At 41.8% G+C, this 19,041-nt stretch overlaps 1 protein-coding gene across 10 annotated transcripts in view; it reads right to left on the bottom strand.

Moving 5' to 3' along the window:
* Positions 1-2,210: 2,210 nt before the first annotated feature.
* Positions 2,211-19,041, bottom strand: part of LOC124134880 (thyroid receptor-interacting protein 11-like) — an 88,005-nt gene continuing 71,174 nt past the window's right edge. For 9 of the 10 annotated variants that reach the window (XM_046499959.2, XM_046499961.2, XM_046499964.2 and 6 more), the window contains 14 exons: positions 18,657-18,888; positions 17,974-18,030; positions 17,374-17,541; positions 16,591-16,669; positions 12,912-16,153; positions 12,287-12,358; positions 11,736-11,857; positions 10,805-10,968; positions 10,256-10,359; positions 9,394-9,493; positions 6,220-6,301; positions 5,518-5,632; positions 4,576-4,695; positions 2,211-3,873 (listed from right to left, as the gene is read on the bottom strand). In XM_046499959.2, coding sequence (XP_046355915.2) covers positions 3,520-3,873; positions 4,576-4,695; positions 5,518-5,632; positions 6,220-6,301; positions 9,394-9,493; positions 10,256-10,359; positions 10,805-10,968; positions 11,736-11,857; positions 12,287-12,358; positions 12,912-16,153; positions 16,591-16,669; positions 17,374-17,541; positions 17,974-18,030; positions 18,657-18,888 — 5,011 coding nt within the window. In that variant the 3' untranslated portion in view covers positions 2,211-3,519. The remainder of the gene's footprint in view (positions 3,874-4,575; positions 4,696-5,517; positions 5,633-6,219; positions 6,302-9,393; positions 9,494-10,255; positions 10,360-10,804; positions 10,969-11,735; positions 11,858-12,286; positions 12,359-12,911; positions 16,154-16,590; positions 16,670-17,373; positions 17,542-17,973; positions 18,031-18,656; positions 18,889-19,041) is intronic. The other variant, XM_046499960.2, reaches the window with a different exon arrangement.

Raw genomic sequence — 19,041 nt, 5'->3', positions numbered from 1 at the left:
ATATCCATTCTTTGTCGTAATAGGAGTAATAAACACTCTAGGTTCTCTCATGCCAACCATTCTCAACACTTGACAGAAGAAAGTAGTTGATTTCAGTTATTAATTATGACAAAGAATACACTAATATGTTAAATGTTTTTAATCATGTTAAATTACAAACATAATCATCTGTTATCACAATACCTGCAGGTGTGATGACTTTAGAAGTAAAGTAAAGATTATGCCTTCTTTGATTGAAGATAATTTTTTTTTTTTTTGGTCTTGACTCAATATCCATGTACCTTGTAAATTCCTAGGATCTGATTGGTTGATATTGTAAATAGCTACTTTGACAGTTTTGAGTATTCTTAGATATAACTAGATTGTATCCCATAAACATCTTGTTTGTCCTCTACTTCATTGGTAATCAAAAGAATGATGTATTCCTGCCAACTTCCTCAGTGTTCTAGAGGAAGCGCTGAGTGAACATTCCATGTGGTTGATTACTGCTATACTCATGGGTAATTTGTGCAATCCTGATGACAGACATTGTGATACACATGGTAACACTTCACGGGATTGTATACGCTGCGTTCCTCCACCATGGAAGTGTGTACAAACCCGTGAAGAATTGCCGATTCACAACACATTACAATAGTGTTTACTGTTTGCTATCTGTGAACGGACACTCTGATACAATGATGATGTATTCTATTGACTGAATATTATACTGCAGTGCAATATATATTTAAAATACAATGTTCAATGGTTAATATATTTTGGAGGTTATGAAATCCAGTTTTGAGTAAGTGCTTATAACTTTCCATCCATTGAATTGCTGGAGCTTTTAATGCATTAGTCAATTTGCCAAAACAAAATGTCTTCAATGTTTTTCGACAGATCAGATTTTATGGAAGTTGTGATGCAGTTTCGACAGTTTCAATATGTTTGACAATATTTTGCAAATGTTACAAGAGTAAATCACAGCTTACATATTTTCTATAATGATGATTAAATTAAATGTTTTATAAATATATTTACATAATATCTATGTAAAATGTGAAAGGAACCACTCTTAATTTAAATATATGGTCAATGTAAATGTTGTGATTCCAATTACCTTACTCTAATTTGGGTGTCATAATTGAAAGAGAACATGAAAAAGGTCTGTTTTAACATTCATGTAATAGTTGTCCTGAATGGAATATAAAGGTATTCAACCCAGTAGATAAGAAAGTCTTAAACCATGTAGTGACCATGTGATGACCATGGGATGTGAATTAGAACTTTTATGATGTGAAAAATGGATCTCTAGTCTAAGTTCCCATGGAGTTTGTGATAGAATTGAGTCTGTAAGTATTTAAATGAAAATGTGCCTAATGTCTGGCTTATTTAATAGTAATTGGAGACACATTTTTAGGCCTTACTGACTGAAATCTGTTTGACTCTCATTGTCCATGCTGTTGTATTAGTGAATGTATGAGGAGGAGGAGGAGGAGGAGGATGGAGATCTGCAGGGTTGTTGTTCACCTGGCTAACGACCATCCAGCAGGCTGGGAGAAAACAAGTGTCACAAAAGGCATTTAAATGAAAACTATCTGTATAGCAATTAAAACAATTCAAATTTATCATCTGTGTTTTGTTTTGTATGCTACATCACTGAAGACTGGTTTGACACTTCTTTGAACAGAATTTCAGTCATATCACTGTGTGTCGGCTTAATGTGTGGAAAGAACAATACGATAAAGTTCGTTGATGACGACTACCAACCCGAAACCCTTGAGCATGCTGACAGACCAAGGATCATAATCAGGGCAAATGATCTATTCAAACAGCAGATCCTGAGCTAGGAACAACCTCCGTGGTCTAGAGGTAGAATGTCTGCCCGGAGAGCAGACGGTCGGGGGTTCGATTCGCGGCCGCGTCGTATCAAAAGACGTTAAAAGATAGTGCTCATCATGAAGGGGTCATGACAAGGACTGGTCGGCCTAGAGTCAGTATAGTGTCTGAGTGGGTATCTCAGTGGCTGGCACTATAAAATGGGCATAGTCCAGACTAGTACAAGGAAGCATGCATGCACACACCGTCGCCATGTAAGTGCAATAATCTTGAAAGCGACCCCATAACACATCACCTGACACAACTACTGGACCCAAGTACAAGGAATGACCTCTGACCACTGGGCCAAGTGCCCCCAACTGTATTGGATTCATAGAAACACAAGTCAGTAGCACTGTAGGAAAATATGTTTATTTCCTCTTCATCACCCATCAAGCACATGACATCACATGAAATCTTAACTGATTACAAACATGTAAGGTCTATGTATCTGATGCTCATTATGGAAACCACTACGCTGCAATGAAAGACTCTCATATAATCATACCAAGTTTAATCAGTTAACTTCTCTCGACCCACTTGCACACATGATCTTCGTGCAGAAAGTGTTGTAAATGGTACAATCGTAAAATAGTCGTGCCACAGGTTCACGTTGTGCTTGTCGGTCCTGGTGACTAGTACCCAAATGCCATGCACTTATTTAAACCTACTCCCTAAAATGTTATGATAATCATGTTTACGAAAACAAACAAATCCAGTTGCATTTATAACATAACCCCACTGAAATGTTACCAAAGAGAATCTTGTAAATGAACGCCAATATTGTGAACGCCTGTACAATGACACCCCATATATGGTGGTTAGTGCTGCATACATATATTAGATTTGTACAATATATACACACGATTCAGTGGATACTTACAATGAGGGTATTAACTTAAGACTGTACATGCCAATGTTCCAAGGCCCAATCCCACTCAACCATTACACACCTCAATACTCTACCAGATGCCAATAATTTGAAACTTAATGCAGTTATTCAAGAGCCCTGTACATTCAGCTAATAAAATACTGAGAACATTAACAATTGTAAATTCTAAAACAAATACTTAAAAACTACATGTGTTGCATAGTGTGGAGCCACTGCAGGGATCATGGATACTGTTTAAAAATGTGGATCAACTAAACTCAATGACGGAAATATCCTCACAGTATTAAAGGGGAAGTACTGTCAATGAACAACAACTTCACTCTAATTCCTTCATCAGGTTTCAACACAGCTACTGGTCTGCCAGAATGGAGTGAAACGATGTATGGGCTTTTATGTCTCTACCAAACTGTACAACAACCAACCAGTTCTAATAAACTGTGGACAAAAAAAATATATATGTTCTAACAATTCAAAGTTATGACATCATTTGGTCCTAGTATGTCTTGTTTACACACAAAATGCAACATTATTCTATATAAAATAGGAAAATGGTGCTTTCACTGTCATAATGATAAAGCTGTAAAGATTAGTCTTATGTGGATGCATGGTTAAGTCTATTTCTTTGTGTCGACATCATCTCATGACTTGACAGGAATACTTATACTACTCAAAGAAGTTAAGGACCACCCGGTTCTTATTACTATCGTCAATCTGGATCATCCTTAACGTCTTTTGAGTAGTATATGAACAATACACTAATTAATCTATTATCATCTTGTGCCGAGTACATCTTTAAGAATTGCACTGGAGTTCTGTGGCGTGGACCTGCCGGAGCCTGGCTGACTGAGAGACTCTCCAGACATTGGTGCCATAAGTGGATTGGTCTGTGTGACAGGAGACATGGGCCCCATGAGGATGTGGGGTTTGGTGGTAGCGGTCTGTTCCCCTAGCTGCAGGGGCATGGAGACATGTCTGGGGGCGGTGAATGGGTTGAACACAGGCTTCTGGCTCTCCTTGTGCTTGTCCTTCACCTCCTGGGCCATCTTCTCCGCCGGCATTCGGACTGGGGGTGGGGGAGGAGAGGACTCCTTCTCAAGGAACTTCACAAACAGTTGGGAGAAAGACTGAAAACGACAAAAATGATTGTTTTTAAATGTTACAACATCCTTTTTTGTTTATAAACTCCTACAAACTATATATAATTTGAAGCCTATCTTCCAGCCATACAGGACAATGTTACACCAGGACAATGAGGAGGTGATATTCATGTTTTTCTTGAGTGACCATGCTACACTGTCGTAAATGATCACTACACTTGTAACACTATGACACTCATCATTCTTTAGATATGAAAATATAGTTCATAAAAACAACAGTTACTTCCTATCAACTTGAATTAGTGATGTCTCACGCAGCTTTTAGCAATACTTCAACAATACTTGAGAAATATCTCAGCAATACTTCAGCAATGTATCAGCTTCATACACTGTACTTGAGTAGTATTAAACCAGTGTCCTTGATATGATGACTGACTGACTGAGTATGGTTTTACGCCGCTTTTAGCAATATTCCAGCAATATCACGGCGGGGGACACCAGAAATGGGCTTCACACATTGTACCCATGTCGGGAATCGAACCCGGGTCTTCGGCGTGACGAGCGAACGCTTTAACCTCTAGGCTACCCGACCGCCCCTGATATGATGAGGGAATGTCGTAACCACTTAGCTACGTTAATCGCGAAGTCTGCCTGACAGTTTACCACCAATGAGCAACCCATTATGTATAGCTACAACCAGAAGTTCCTCCAGGACTACCAATGGCTCACCTGGTCCAGTGAAGGTGCCCTCCTCCCTGCATATACAGGTGTGGTCGGTGGGGTGGGGCCCGCCCGAGGGGACCCAAACCGGAGGAATCCTGCTACCCAGCTGGTCTGCGTCTGATTAATCTGGGGAACAGAATGTCAACACTTACAATACATTCATTACAGTGGGATGCACTGATTCCTAGTTTTGTGTTCATGAAAGCATAGTTAACACTGATAAATACACAACCTCATTTAAACATGTGTGCGAAATCGGCAGCAATCGTTAAATCTACAACATCATCATCATCATGATTAAACATGTTCATTATTGTTCCATTGAATAATGAACATTTGTAGGACATGGCATGTGGAAATGTTGGAAATACAATATTCGTTCCAGTGAGCTCTGGATTGGGAGCATTTTTCAAGTGTGGTGTTTATTGGGCTGAATAGTTTACTGATGTAGCTCTAGGGCTGGGACGATACACCAACTGTGCGATCCGATACGTATCACGAAACCTTGCGCACAATCCGATACATATCGCTATACTCGCATGTGCACTTATCTGTGGCGCAAAAGCCATCTTTTTCATAGACAGGATTGCCAAATACCTGGCACACTAATGATTAACAGTTGGCAGTGTCAGGTAAGGCACAGTGGATGAAAATATTTACATTTTTACTTCTTATTTTCACTAGCAATTAGTGTCTGGTGTAACACTTATTCGAGAAAACATTTAAGGTAGAATCGATACTTTTTACTTAGTGTGTGACTGTGATCGATACTTGTATCGAGAAGTAAAAAATCGCAATCCGCCGTATATCGTGCCACCACTAGTAGTTTGGCAGTGCCTTGACAGGAATGATTACTGGGCAAAATGATCTTCAGATCTCATTCACAGGAAGCGGTCTGTGTAGTACTGGTAGTCCTATTATTATCTTCAAATGAAATGTTCTCGTTACCTTGGCGTAGTCGTCAAGTTGGAAGTTGAGGACCCCACCCATCATATGAATGACCTCATTCCGGCGACCAGTCGGAGTTTGGAAATAGCCAATCAGCATGTTCTTCATCAACAACCTGACCACAAAATAAACAGGACATGAGAGGAAAATCATAACTCATACATGACACAGCAGAAAGGATAAATAAGTGATACAACATACACCAACAGTCCCTCTATGTTATATAGTGAATGAGTTGAGTTTCAACAGTATTTCAGTTATATCACAGTGTGTCAGCTTGATGTGGGAGGACGCCATCAGTGATGCAGTTTGGTGAAACCCACAAGTATGAATATCATTCTGACAAACCTAGGAGCAATCAGGGTGAATCTGGGATTTGAACCCACAATCATAGGTTTATGGCATGTCTAAGGGACGTAACTCTTTGCAGCAAATTCCAGGAACCTCATATGTCTGAGTCACCCGTGTCCCTCTACCCATATCATACAGACTAGGAAATATGTGTGTTGGATTTTTTAAAAATATTTCCAAAGAAACCAAGTAAGACTCTAAGAATGAGGACAACTTGGAGGCACAGGTCTCAACACAATATATGTCGTCCTTTTAGAAATAGATAGAAAATACACAACTGCAGGTCTCCAAAGGTTAGATCATTTTTGCAAAACTATACAAATGCGTCACTGACTAAATGTGACCACTCACTTGTCAACCTTGGCCTCAGTGCTTGTGGTCAGCTTCCTGACTTCCTCCTCGGCTGCCTTCAGAGTCTTCTCTCGCAGCAGGACTGTAAACAGGAAGTGACGTGTCAACAGGTAACAACAACAGCTCAATGAAGCTTCAATGATTAGCAATTTCACACATTATTATTCCATAGCAAATTATTCATTAAGTGCTTTACAAAACGATATCAGTAATAAAAAAACAAACTAGAAACATGCAAATAATTAACATAACAAACAGTGAGAAAACAAGCAATAAAACACAGAAGGCAATAAATTAGCCAACCAAGGATCGTCTGGTGGGCTAGGGAAGGGAGGAGGCAGGCAGGCAGGCACTAGACAACCAGGATCGTGTGGTCGCCAAGGGAGGTAATTCTCCATGCTGAGTAGAACAACTACATCTACACAATGTGAACACGGTGCTGCTGCTGCTGACATACAAACTACGAATATCACAAAAGGTACTGACACTCATCCCTTCAGTACCTGATGTAATACTCATGGTTTGTACATCCAACTTAGCTCATGCGGTGACCAGGCCAGACAACACACTGTGGCGGCGGCGGCCATCTTGACTTGCTGTGATAAAGCTGTTTCTACGACCAGTGGCTACACTGGAGAGGTGCTAGTGTTAGACTGGAATGATCTACTGCATCGACTATGGTGTACACAGAAAGTCGGACTTCAGGGATGGTTCTAACAAGCATATGAAGACAATGCCATTTTCACACAATGGACAATCACAATATTTTCACACATGATAACTGTTCTCACTTTTCATGTTACAATCATATGGATCAATATTATTACCATGGCAACATATATTCCAATGAAATTGTTACTGCAATTCACCAAAATTCCCTTCCTGCATCCATCCAAATTACTAAAATTGGTGTTATATTCCTACAGTTACCATCACAACCAATATCTACATAATTACACAGGATTACATCAGCGTTATGGCTCACACCTAACTAAAAATGCCAGTTATACATAAGTAGTCAAATAGTTTACACACATAGATATTTGGTTATTGCCGATAGGTGTATGTTAGTCGGGCACTACAGTAACCTGTTAGGCTAACCCTGTTAGTGTATCCAGCCACCAAGCACCACACAGTTGAAAACATACTTACAACATAGCGTTCATGCATGTTGTGGACAACCCGGGACGTTATCTCGCACGTCCTAACTCACTCCATTTCTCATGCAGTCTTGTAATGATATTCAGGTCCGAGCATCGACACAGGTCAAGCTCACAAATGTCTACTTCATACAAATGCAGTACAATCGTGATGAAGAAATACATGCTGTTCCTAAAGCTCAATCAATCAGCTGTGTTATTTTACACCAACCAATGACAACATGCGTCTCTGCCAGATGGTTCCCTCCACAAGACTGCAGCATTTTGTCTCGGCCATGCTGATTGGTCAGTTGTTAGGATAGGTTAGTCCATGCTGTTCGGTAAGATATTTATGTAATCTCGGCTAGTAACTTGAGGCCTCCTTTTTACTCAGAATTACCAGCTGAGATTAGACAAACATCAACACATGCAAGCCCTTTCATTCGAGCATAAAACATGCACAAATTTTGTCTACTGGGCCAAAGTTCCTACAGATTTAGATTTGTTTAAATCGGACAAATTTCAATCATTTAGATTATAATTTCAAAACAATATTTCAAATCAGTCTCCAGTATAAGCCTACGAGATTGAATGTGATGTTTGCCTAATAAAACATAAATGCTGCAATGACACTACTCCTGATTAACAACTGAACACATTATGGATGAACAATGATAGACATTCAATGAGATGATACGTAGAGGCGCTATCTGCCCGTTGTGACGAGGAATACAAGTACCCGTTTGCCATATATCAGTCAGCATCCTGAGGCGTGGATCTCTCAGGATTACCAGCTGATATTAAGAAACCAGGCTTAGAATGGCAAAATCTGTAATCTTCTCCAAGAAAAACTACTCGTAAAATTTGAAGGAATCACCCCAAACCCAGAAATTGCAAAATTTTCTGTGCACACTCAAAGCAAGCAAATCTTGATTTAAAAATTGTAAAAAGGAAACACTGCTGTGTGCAATTTCAAAAAGTTAAAGCCAAACAACTTTGTGAGAAGCAAATCTAAAAATAGCTCTGTCACACAGGAAGCACCAAACAGGGCAGTTAGCAACTCAAAAAAGGTTGAAAAATGAGCATAAGAAAATAATGAGAGGAATGAAACAAGTGAGTAAAAGCAATTAAATGTTGTGAAGCCAGGATATCTATCCCACCCCAGCCAGGCGCTCGAGAAATGAGAGACTCGGAATTACCAGCTGAGATTAAATAGATTCCCGAGGGACAAAAATCCAAAAAGGTGGGATGCTGGAAGCTTCGATTTTATCAACAAGAAACACCAGCTCCTTGAATCCAATGGTTGAACACCCAGTCCAGCTTTTTGTCAGTGTTAGTGTCATGATCTAAGCCAGTACCATGAACACTCTGTTGTGTAGCCCCATGCTAGTTGATGTTATACCACCCAGTGCACAGCTCATGCGGGGTCACATGCAGGGTCACATACACAACATACCCATGCAGTATCCAGTCAGTGTAACACGTAACACGTACTTAGTGTTATACAAATGTAGTGCTCATTCAGTAACAACAGATTCACAATACTAAACTGCTGCTGCAACAACTGATTTGAAAAAGTAACGAACACTTTTCTATTCTCTCATGGAATTATCAATCTCATAACGGTGATTGAAATATAGAATTAAAGTAAAGGGCCTCGTTCCTGAAAAGCGATCTTAGTGCTACGATGATCGTCGCCTAAGTAAACAGTACGGGAGTAACGATCACCTTAGCGTTAAGATCCCTTTGTGGAACAGGCCCATGGTTCTTGTCATGGTGTCAAGTTAAAAGTTAGATTTTTTATATTTCCCCTTGACTTTTTAACATTAGTTACTCCAAAAGGATTCTTTTTAATCATATCTCATATCAAAACGTATGTCTATATCATTTCACAAACATTATTATTAGGTCAGTTTGGTTGTAAATTAAGACACTGAACAGCAGTCGTGACATGGTTAGTGAAGGAGCACAGTTGATGTTAGAGACAAGGAGAGGATAGAGCCACCAGAAACTGGAGAGAACATCCAACACCTACCTTCCTCCTTCAACGCAGCTACAGCCTCTTCCTTCTTGTCCAGCTGTTCACTGAGACGAGATGCTGCCTCCAGTCCATCTGAGGCCTCCTCCAGCTCCGTCTGTAATAGTTGTAAGGCAGATAGTACATGAGAGCAGAGGACATATTAGCATAGCTGTCAACCCCTGGATGTCTAAATGCGTGAGAAGCCAGGGCTAAGCCCTGGTGGGGAGGCGCAAATTTTATTTTTATCTACATTTTATATGAATGCGTGAAAATTTCCCAACCTTGCTTGTGAGCGTGTGAGCGTGACATAGGTGATAAATGCGTGAGACTCACACGAGATGCATGAGAGTTGACAGGTATGTATTAGGTGGGACAAAAACTATCAAGTGAGACTTACAGTATAAAAGGTAGCGGAGTGGTGTTTTTTTCCATAAATATGATATCACTTTGGGTAAAAGAGAAAAGAGTGTGCTCTGTCATCATTACTAATACAAGTAGTGTATCTATTTTCTCCAGATGAAGCCACTTGGGCTTCGAGGGTAGGATTGGTCCCATGAAATCTACATTGTAAGTAGTATACCTCATAAGAGACTAAACTGGTATGGGGGGCATGTGATGTTGTTGACGTCATGTCATCTGACACCGACAGCATGGGACATTGCTCATAATATCAAGACCTGTGGACTGAGTGAGTGAGTGAGTGTGGTTTTACGCCGCTTTTAGCAATATTCCAGCAATATCACGGCGGGGGACACCAGAAATGGGCTTCACACATTGTACCCATGTCGGGAATCGAACCCGTGTCTTCGGCGTGACGAGCGAACGCTTTAACCACGAGGCTACCCGACCGCCCACCTGTGGACTGAGCATCACATACCTTTGTAGTGTCAAGTGCTCTCTGCAGGGTGTTGAGCTTGTCCTTCAGGAGTTTTATCTCATCCTGGTACCTTTCAGTGTCTGCAGCGATCTGAGCATCTTTATCTGCAAAATGTATAGATGTTATACAACAGTGCCACACTGATTCAAAACAAGAAGCTACAAATATCCTACACTAGGGTATCATTATGAAGCATAACAAGACCCCTTGTACCACCCTGTGATGGGAGAGCAAGAACCCTTGTACCACCCTTAAATGAGAGTTGGTTGGTTTGTTGTTTAACGCCACACTCAGCAATATTCCAGCTATATGACTGCGGTCTGTAAATAATCGAATCTGGACCAGACAATCCAGTGATTGACATCATGAGCATCGGTCCACGCAATTGGGATCGATGACATGCATCAACCAAGTCAGCGAGCCTGACCACCCGATCCCGTTAGTCGCCTTTTACGACAAGCATAGTCGGATTTTATGGCAAGCATGGGTTTCTGAAGACCTATTCTACCCCGGAATCTTCACAGGTCCTTAAATGAGAGAGTTACCCACCCTGCTGGAACTGTTCAAGCACCATCTGGAGGTTGCCGAGGGAGGCGGCATACTGCTGGCACTGGTCCTGCATGGCCGTCATCTGCATGTAGGCTGCGTCCCGCTGACTGGTCACCCCGTGCAGCTGGTGCTGCAAGGTCTCCACCTGCTCGCTGGCTGCTTGGCTGCAGATGGACAAGATGGTAGATTCATATAGTCAAGAAGGAAAGTCAATAATCATCTTCATCTTTTGTAAGATTTGTGAAAAATGGCCAAATTATAGTTTGTTGTTTAACACTGCACTCAGCAATATCAAAACTGAATGATGAAGCCTATAAATAATCAAGTCTGAGTGAGTGAGTGAGTGAGTGAGTGAGTGAGTTTGGTTTTGCACCGCTTTTAACAATATTCCAGTTATATCATGGCGTGTCAGCTTATCGTCAGAGGAAGTGATGACAAACCTAGAAATATTATCGAGCAAACCTATTCGAACAACCCACAATCATAGGTTTCTGGCATAGCCAATGGATGCAACTCTGCACAGCAAATTGCGCTGCCTTAGACAACTGAGCTACCCGAGCCCCCTATGCAAGTCTGAACTAGACAAACCAGTGGTTGACATGATGAGCACATGTTGGGGTGCAATGACACATAATCAACCAAGCCACTTGGCCTGACCACCTGATTCATTCAGTCACCTTTCACAACCAGCACAGGTAGCTGGGGTGAGTGAGTATGGTTTTACGCCGCTTTTAGCAATATTCCAGCAATATCATGGCGGGGGACACCAGAAATGGGCTTCACACATTGTACCCATGTCGGGAATCAAATTTGGGTCTTCGGCGTGATGAGCGAACGCTTTAACCATTAGGCTACCCGACCGTACAAACCCCTTGGGGACTCCAGGTTTAATAGCTAATTACATGCGTGTGTCTCTCTAGGAATGTCTCACCTGGCATTCTGCACTGCAGAGCTGGATGAGAGGATCTTCTCCTCGGCCACAGCGAGCCTGTTCCTCAACTCCTTCTCCCTCTCCTCGGCCTCCAGAGCCTCACCAGTGTAGCCCTCCTCAATCTGCAATAAATACCACATATTGGAAAACATATTTCTTGGATCCAACTTGAACAACCAAATGCAGATATGAACTATACTAATCAACAAAACAGTGAGTGAGTATGGTTTTAAGCCGTTTTTAGCAATATTCTAGCAATATCACGTCAGGGGACACCAGAAATGGGCTTCACACATTGTACCCATGTCGGGAATCGAACCCGGGTCTTCGGCGTAATGAGCGAACGCTTCAACCATTAGGCTACCCGACCGCCCCCTCAACAAAACATGCCATGACAGAGTAACTATAGTAAAATAAAAGAATCAGGGGTCCTTAACATTTTAATAGTAGTATAATTAGCTGCACACTTAGTAAAATGTGAGTGTGACATCCTGAATAGGCTTGAGATTGTACCCATGTGGGATCAGGCCCAGTATTGCCCAAGTGTATACCTGAAGCAAGTGCTGTCTCAGTCTCTCCAGTTCCCGACTCAGTTTCATTTCTTTCTCCTTCAGACGGGCAATCTGCAACACAGATATAGACAATCAGATTCCTTTTCATTTGCAAGCTAAACACTGGACAAATAATGATCAGCAAATGAATCAGTGACCTTTACCGGTACTAAGTCTATCTCAAGTATCTCCAAAACATATTTCTGAATTATACTGAGGCTAAAACACCAAAAGATTGATTACCATGAAAATAATTAATAAAAATATCTTATGTTCATTCTGAATCTTCTTGTCATTCTCCAGTAGGTCTCATGCACCAATCCTTCCTATGCAGGGGTACGGATGGCCTAGTCATCTAAGACGCCACAATTCGCAACGCAGAGTTGCACCTCTTGGGCATGTCAAAAACCTACTATCGTGTGTTTGAAACCGAGTTCTCCCTGATTATATTTCTAGGCTTGTCAGCACCACACCTGTGCTTGTGTGTTTCACCAAAGTGGTAAACATCTGAGACCTGCATCACTTTGGACTGTCCCCCCAACTGACACGCTGCGATATAACAGGAATACTGTTCAAAGCGGCGTTAAACCCAACTGACTCGCTCTTTCCTATGCCAAAGTCTCACCTCTTTATTCAGCTCCTCCACATCCGTGTGTTTCTGTCGGAGAGCCATGATGGCCTGGTCCCTCTCCTGCTGGTACTGAACCGTCTGCTGATGCAGTGAGGCGTTCTCCTGGACAAGGTGATCCACCTGCCCCTGCTCACCCTGCTGCTGCTGTAGCAGCGTCGTCAATGTCCCCGTCTTCTCACGCAGACTCGTCAACTCAAACTCCTTCTCTCTCAGGGACAAAGTCAGCTGATTATTGGAATCTTTCAACACCTGAAGTTCTGAATCTATTTCGGAGGATTTCTGCTTTGTGGATACACTTTCAGTTCTGAAGTCTTGGAGTTCTGTTTGTAAACCCTGAAGCTGAAATGTTAAATTATCAGCCTGCTTTTTAAAACTAGTCCTCTCAGCTTCTTTACTTGACACAACACTTTCCAGTTCATGAATCCTCGAAGACAATCCTTGAATCTTCAGGTCTCGATCATTTATTTCCTGCTGTAGTTCTGATAACCTGTCCTGACATTTCTGGAGTTCCACCATCTTGGTATTATACGTTGCCATGTCAACCGTTTCACTCATGTTAGACCTTCCCAACAACTCACCATACTTAACTTCTAATTCGTTATATTTCTGTTTATAATTTAATAGTTCATTTTGAGTTTTAAGCAGAGTCTGAGTTTTGTCTTCAAACTGAGGAACAAGATTAGTATAGTTGCGATTTAGAGCTTCAAACTGTTCCGTCTGTGTGGACACTAACGCAGTAAGTCTCTGAATCTCATTATGATACGTCACACTCTCCTGATGTTTCTGGTTGAGGTAGGTGATCATCTGTTCTCGCTCAGCCTGAAATGTCATCATCTGCCTACTTAGATTATCCTTGTCCTGGAGAAGAGAATTGATCTGTGTCCCTTGTGTTTCCTGAGAAGAGTCTTGCAGCACAGCCAGAAGTGTGTCATTTTTCTGTTTCAGTGCCTCAATCTCCATTTCCCGATCGCGAACGAGACGAGACAAGTTCTGCAATGCCTCCCTCTGCATGTCATCCACAGGATTCTCCCTGTTCTGAAGCTGGTGGTTGTCCTCCTGCAGCTTGTTCAGGGCGCTCTTCTCGGCAGTCACAACACTCATCAACCGATGCACCTCAGCTTTCAGGGAACTTGATTCTCGGGACTTCTCGGTCATCACTGCCATAATCTGTTCTCGCTCCATCTTCAAGGCCTTGACCTCATTCTCCAGCTTATGCACACTGACGAGAGACTTATCCCCATGTGACGTCAGGGACTTGGCCTCCAGCATTGTTAGCAATGAGGCATTATTGCTCTGAAGTTCCTGAATCACTAGATCCTTCTCTTGCAGGCGAAGCTGAAGTTCACCGATCTCTTTTGAAATCATCTCAATCTTGTTGGATGTGTCACCATCAAAATCATCCTGATCAACAAATTCTTCTTCATCCCACTTCCTTGACGGTGAAGTGTATTCTATTGCTGCCTTCTCTGGATATTCAAGAGCAGGGAGGCCTGGCTGAGAATCTTCTTCATTGAGTAATTGCAGCTTTTTAGCATCCACAAGGGATGAAGCTCGTGTCAACTTGTATTTCAAATCTGCAATTTCTTCATCCTTGTCTGCAGATTTCTCTTGTAGAATTAAAATTAAATCATCCTGTCTTGCAAGCTTTATTCTTTCTTCTTCGATTTCCCTAATATACCCCTCATGTTTTTCATTTAACTGAGTAATTCCTGCCTTGTGGTCATTAATCAGGGACTCCTGACTGTGGACAGTTTCCTCTAACCTAAATATTTTGTCTTTACAATAAGCAAGCTCTTTCTCCAGCTCAGTGATTATCTCCAGCGTCTTCTGCTGATCCATATCATCAGGCTTCTGTTGTTCCATGTTCATCTTATTCACCTCAATCTCTGTCCTCAATCTCTGAATCTCCTCCTTCGAATCAGCAAGGAGTTTCTCCATACCTTTCATGCTTTCCATGAGGACCTCCTGCTCCTTCAGATGGGCACACAACTCCTCATACTCCGAATTTAGCTCAATATTTGCAGACTTCAGTGAAGAAATTTCAACATCTTTCTCTTTCAAAATAGAAGTCAGCTGCAACTGGCTGTCGACAGACGTCTGCATGGTTTCTTTAGTCATGTCCAGTTCTGATTTTAAAGAGTTAATCTGAGACTGCAGATCACTGATTGCAAGCTCCTTCTCATGACAAGTCTGCATCATGGCCTGATGGTCTTGCTGTAACGCTGTGGCATCCTTGTCTTGGCTGTTCTGCAGTTCCTGGATGTAACTCTCATAATGTTTAGTCTGAGCATGTAGTTTGTCCTCTAACTGACTAATCTCCTTCTCAAGATTTACCTTGTCTAAGTTCACAGCATCAAACTGAGTCTCCAACACAGAGATTCTGTCGTGCAGAGGTTGTGATGCCTGCCGAGTACTTTCTTGCTTTTGAACTTCAAACTGCTCAGTTTGAACAGACAATCTCCGATTCTCAGCCAAAAGCTGAGAACATCTAGTCTTTTCATGCTCACAGGCAGTATAATACTCATCAAGTTTTGATCTCAGTTCAGAGATTTCATTTTGCAATTCCTCCATCTCTTTACTCACCGCCTCCTTCTGGGAGTTGTGTACCTGAGTTTGTTCGTTCCTCTCCTGCCAGTCCTCAATCTCGTCCTCAGCTTCTTGCAGTCTCTCCCTGAGGTCCTTGTTCTCCTCTACTAGGCGGGTGTGGTCCTCCCTCATCTCCTTCAACTTGGCCACCTTCCCTGTAATCTCCTGTTTCACTCTCCCAAGCTCCTCCTGGAGCTCGCGCTTGTCCATATGTAGATCATTCACTGCCACTGCAGCATTCTGACACTTCTCCTTCAAATCTTGAATCTCCTTCGCTTTATCAGACTCCATCTTCTCCAGTTTAGCCTGAAGCTCCTCAACCAGAGCCTCATCCGGTCCTTCAGCAGCATCAGTCAGGTCCTTTGATGATGAAGCAGCTTCCTCAATCTGAGCCCGGGACTTATCCAGTTCTTCAGTGAGGTTGACAATCTCTGTATCTTTCTGGGAAAGACTGGTGTTAAGGGTGTCGACCTGCTGTGAGAGGTCGTCCCGTATGCTGATGAGTTTGTCCATGGCCTGTTGATGCTGCTGGTCCAGCTCCTCCAGACTGGACTCCAAGTCCAGCTTCTCCTGTTCCATGGCTTTCATCTCCACCTCATGCTGCTGGACTCTCTGTTCCAGCTGCTGCTGCTGCTGCTGCTGGGGAGATGCTACAACACAAGGTCAAACTGATGTTAGGACAACCAATCAAAACTGATATACATAACATATACATGTTTCAACATGATAACTTACTACAAGCTTCTGGTACCACTTCAAAATGGGGTCTTAGCGCAGACGTTTGTAACTCCGATAGTTTAAAATAGACTTACAACAATTGTAGCGCTAAGACAGCTTCATGGAACTAGACCCGGATTTGTTTGTTTGTTATTCAACGTCATAATTACAATATTCTAGCAATATAGCAGTGACCAGCATATAATTAAACAGACAAACCAGTAACACTTGCCATTGGGGTGCAATGACAAGTAATCAACGAAATCACGGAGCCTGACCAACCCATCAATTTAGTCCCCTCTTACGACAAACATAGCTTACTGGGAACTTCTTCTAACCCAGAATCCCGATGGACGCTAAATAGTCTTACCTTGTTTTTCACTTTGTAGTGACTTCTCCAATGTGGATACATTGTTTTCTAAACGTTTAATCTTTTCTTCAAGTGCAACCTGCAAAACAATGACAAGATTGACAATAACAATATAAGCAGCGTTTATGAAACACAGAAACGAGGAGATCCTACTTGGACATAATAAGCAAACTTTGTCCAAACACCTTTAACAGCAATCCAAAGTGTCAGTCTGGCTGACTGTTCTTTGAAAGAATTTATCCTATCTCATAACAAGAAAAATTCCCAGAAATAAATCATAGACAAAGTCACTTCCATCTTCAGATTTACTGGTAATGCCAATTTTGGAAGAGCACAGCCTGTCATTAGTGTACATACTGAGAATCATGAGGTACAAATATTATATTTGACGTAATAAAACACCCCGCTCTAATAAGCGTCCATGGTGATATTTGCTAACATATTGGCGAGTGAACTATCCCAATTAGCACCCCTTCCGATTGATCAATGTAAACAAGACTTGTTTATTCGTGTATAATGCGCAATCGTGTGTTAAATGCACCCTTAATTATGGGCAATTAAATTCTGGAATATATATCTGTCGTGTATGATATGAACATACTTTTCTTTTGTATCCTTTCAGGCTGTCAGCATAAACTACAAAATTTACATTCTTTCGAATTATATTCTAACAAGAGCCCCCTATTTCTAATTTTGAGAGCGCCGCGGGCGCTTATTACGTTGAATACGGTAGTACGTAAAATGGTGCATGATGGATGCAAAGAGCCATGGGCAGGATCTCACCTTGTCAGCCTCCAGCTGATCTCGCTCCTCCTCCAGCTGCAGATTGGCATCACTCAGTTTTTGAGCCTGGGCAGCAAAGGTCTCAATGTCGGCCTCTAGAGTTGTCTCCCCTGTCTGCAGAAGATCTTGGTGTTCTGCCACAATTGTCTCCTCGACCACTTCTCCTGTCTGAAAGTCCAAACACAGCAATTAGATACAATGGCTCAGGTTTCAGGGGAAATGTAGTGTCACTCCTTATTCTGAAAGAGCTGAAAATCTATATGATGGAATTGACAACTCATAATATTCATTACATTCATCTCTGCACACGACCACAAAAAGAGCTGATTTTCTGTAATGAGCATACAGCTGTCAACAAAAGCAGCAGGCAGTTGATCAAGCAAAGTTACATCGTCATCCTGTCCTCACTGGTCCATAAACACGCATGAACCCTCATTTCCAACAATATTTTTTCCTGTTGAGGTTTCACTTCTAGTGGCTAAAGGTATAATTAAGTTGATCCTTGGATGATTACTTGTCTATTTCCATTCTCATGAATTATGAAAGACTTGTTATTCCATAGCAATCCTAGGGGGAATAGGTTAGATATTTGATAATTACCTGAGTCCTCTCTACTGCCTGGGATTTCTTCTCCTGACGTTTCACCTCAGCAAGACCCTGGCATATAAACAGTTCAAATGAATGAACAATTCTAATGATGCTCAGATATTGTCAGTGTTATGGGCACGAAAGTGAAGGGTCCTTGTTGTTACACTATAAATGTTGAATGGTAGACATTGAGGGGACCCTACATTGAAATACCATAGGGCAAAACTTCAAGGTTCCCAAGACTCACCTTAATTTCAAATACTGATTTGAAATGCACACTTTTCCCTGACCCCATGTCTCGCATCATTCTTGCAAACAAATAAAACTATTACAGAGGCAGTATATTTTTTACCGGTTTACAGCTAAATCAACCAAGATATAAATCACAGCACTAACTCGGGAGCAGGTGGTCCAGTCATCTAAGGCACAGCAATTACCTGTGCAGAGTGGCATCCTTTGGGCATGCCAGAAAAATATCATTGAGGGTTCGAATCCTGGTTCGCCCCGATTATGTTCCTTGGTTTGTGAGCACCATAACCAAGCTCGTGGGTTTCATCAAAGTGGTAAACATTTGGGACCTGCCCGACTTCGGCTTCCCACCCACTTTAAGCTGACACGCCGTGATATAACTAGAACACTGTTCAAAGGGGCATAAAAAAACCAACTCTCTCACTCACACCACTAACAACAATCACCTTCTGTGCAAGTGCGATGTTCAGTTCCATCTCCTTTTCCTGAAGCTGTTTCCGCAGCTGTAGTAAAACTTCTTCAAGAGATTCTTTCTCCAGCTGCCAATCAGATTTCACAAATTCAAACTGATCGATGTCTGTCTTGTATTTGTCGACCTCTGTCTGGAGCTGTTCCACCTTGAGGTCAAGTTCACGATTCCTGCGTGAGAGTTCAGATATGTCGCTGCCATCAACTGTCCTGTGTAATAATATTGAACACCATCACCATATGCAGTGGGTATAGGAAGCCAGATGATAACATCCACTGGTTATATTGTATATCACATCAGGAACGGGCATGCATGCAAGTTTTTATAAGCAAAACAAAAATAATTTCCCACAATTCATTCAA

The sequence above is a fragment of the Haliotis rufescens genome, unplaced genomic scaffold (assembly GCF_023055435.1).
Source record: "Haliotis rufescens isolate VD_foot unplaced genomic scaffold, xgHalRufe1.0.p SCAF_3, whole genome shotgun sequence".
NCBI classification, from domain to species: Eukaryota; Metazoa; Mollusca; class Gastropoda; order Lepetellida; family Haliotidae; genus Haliotis; species Haliotis rufescens.
This window is presented reverse-complemented; position numbering and strand designations above follow the sequence as displayed.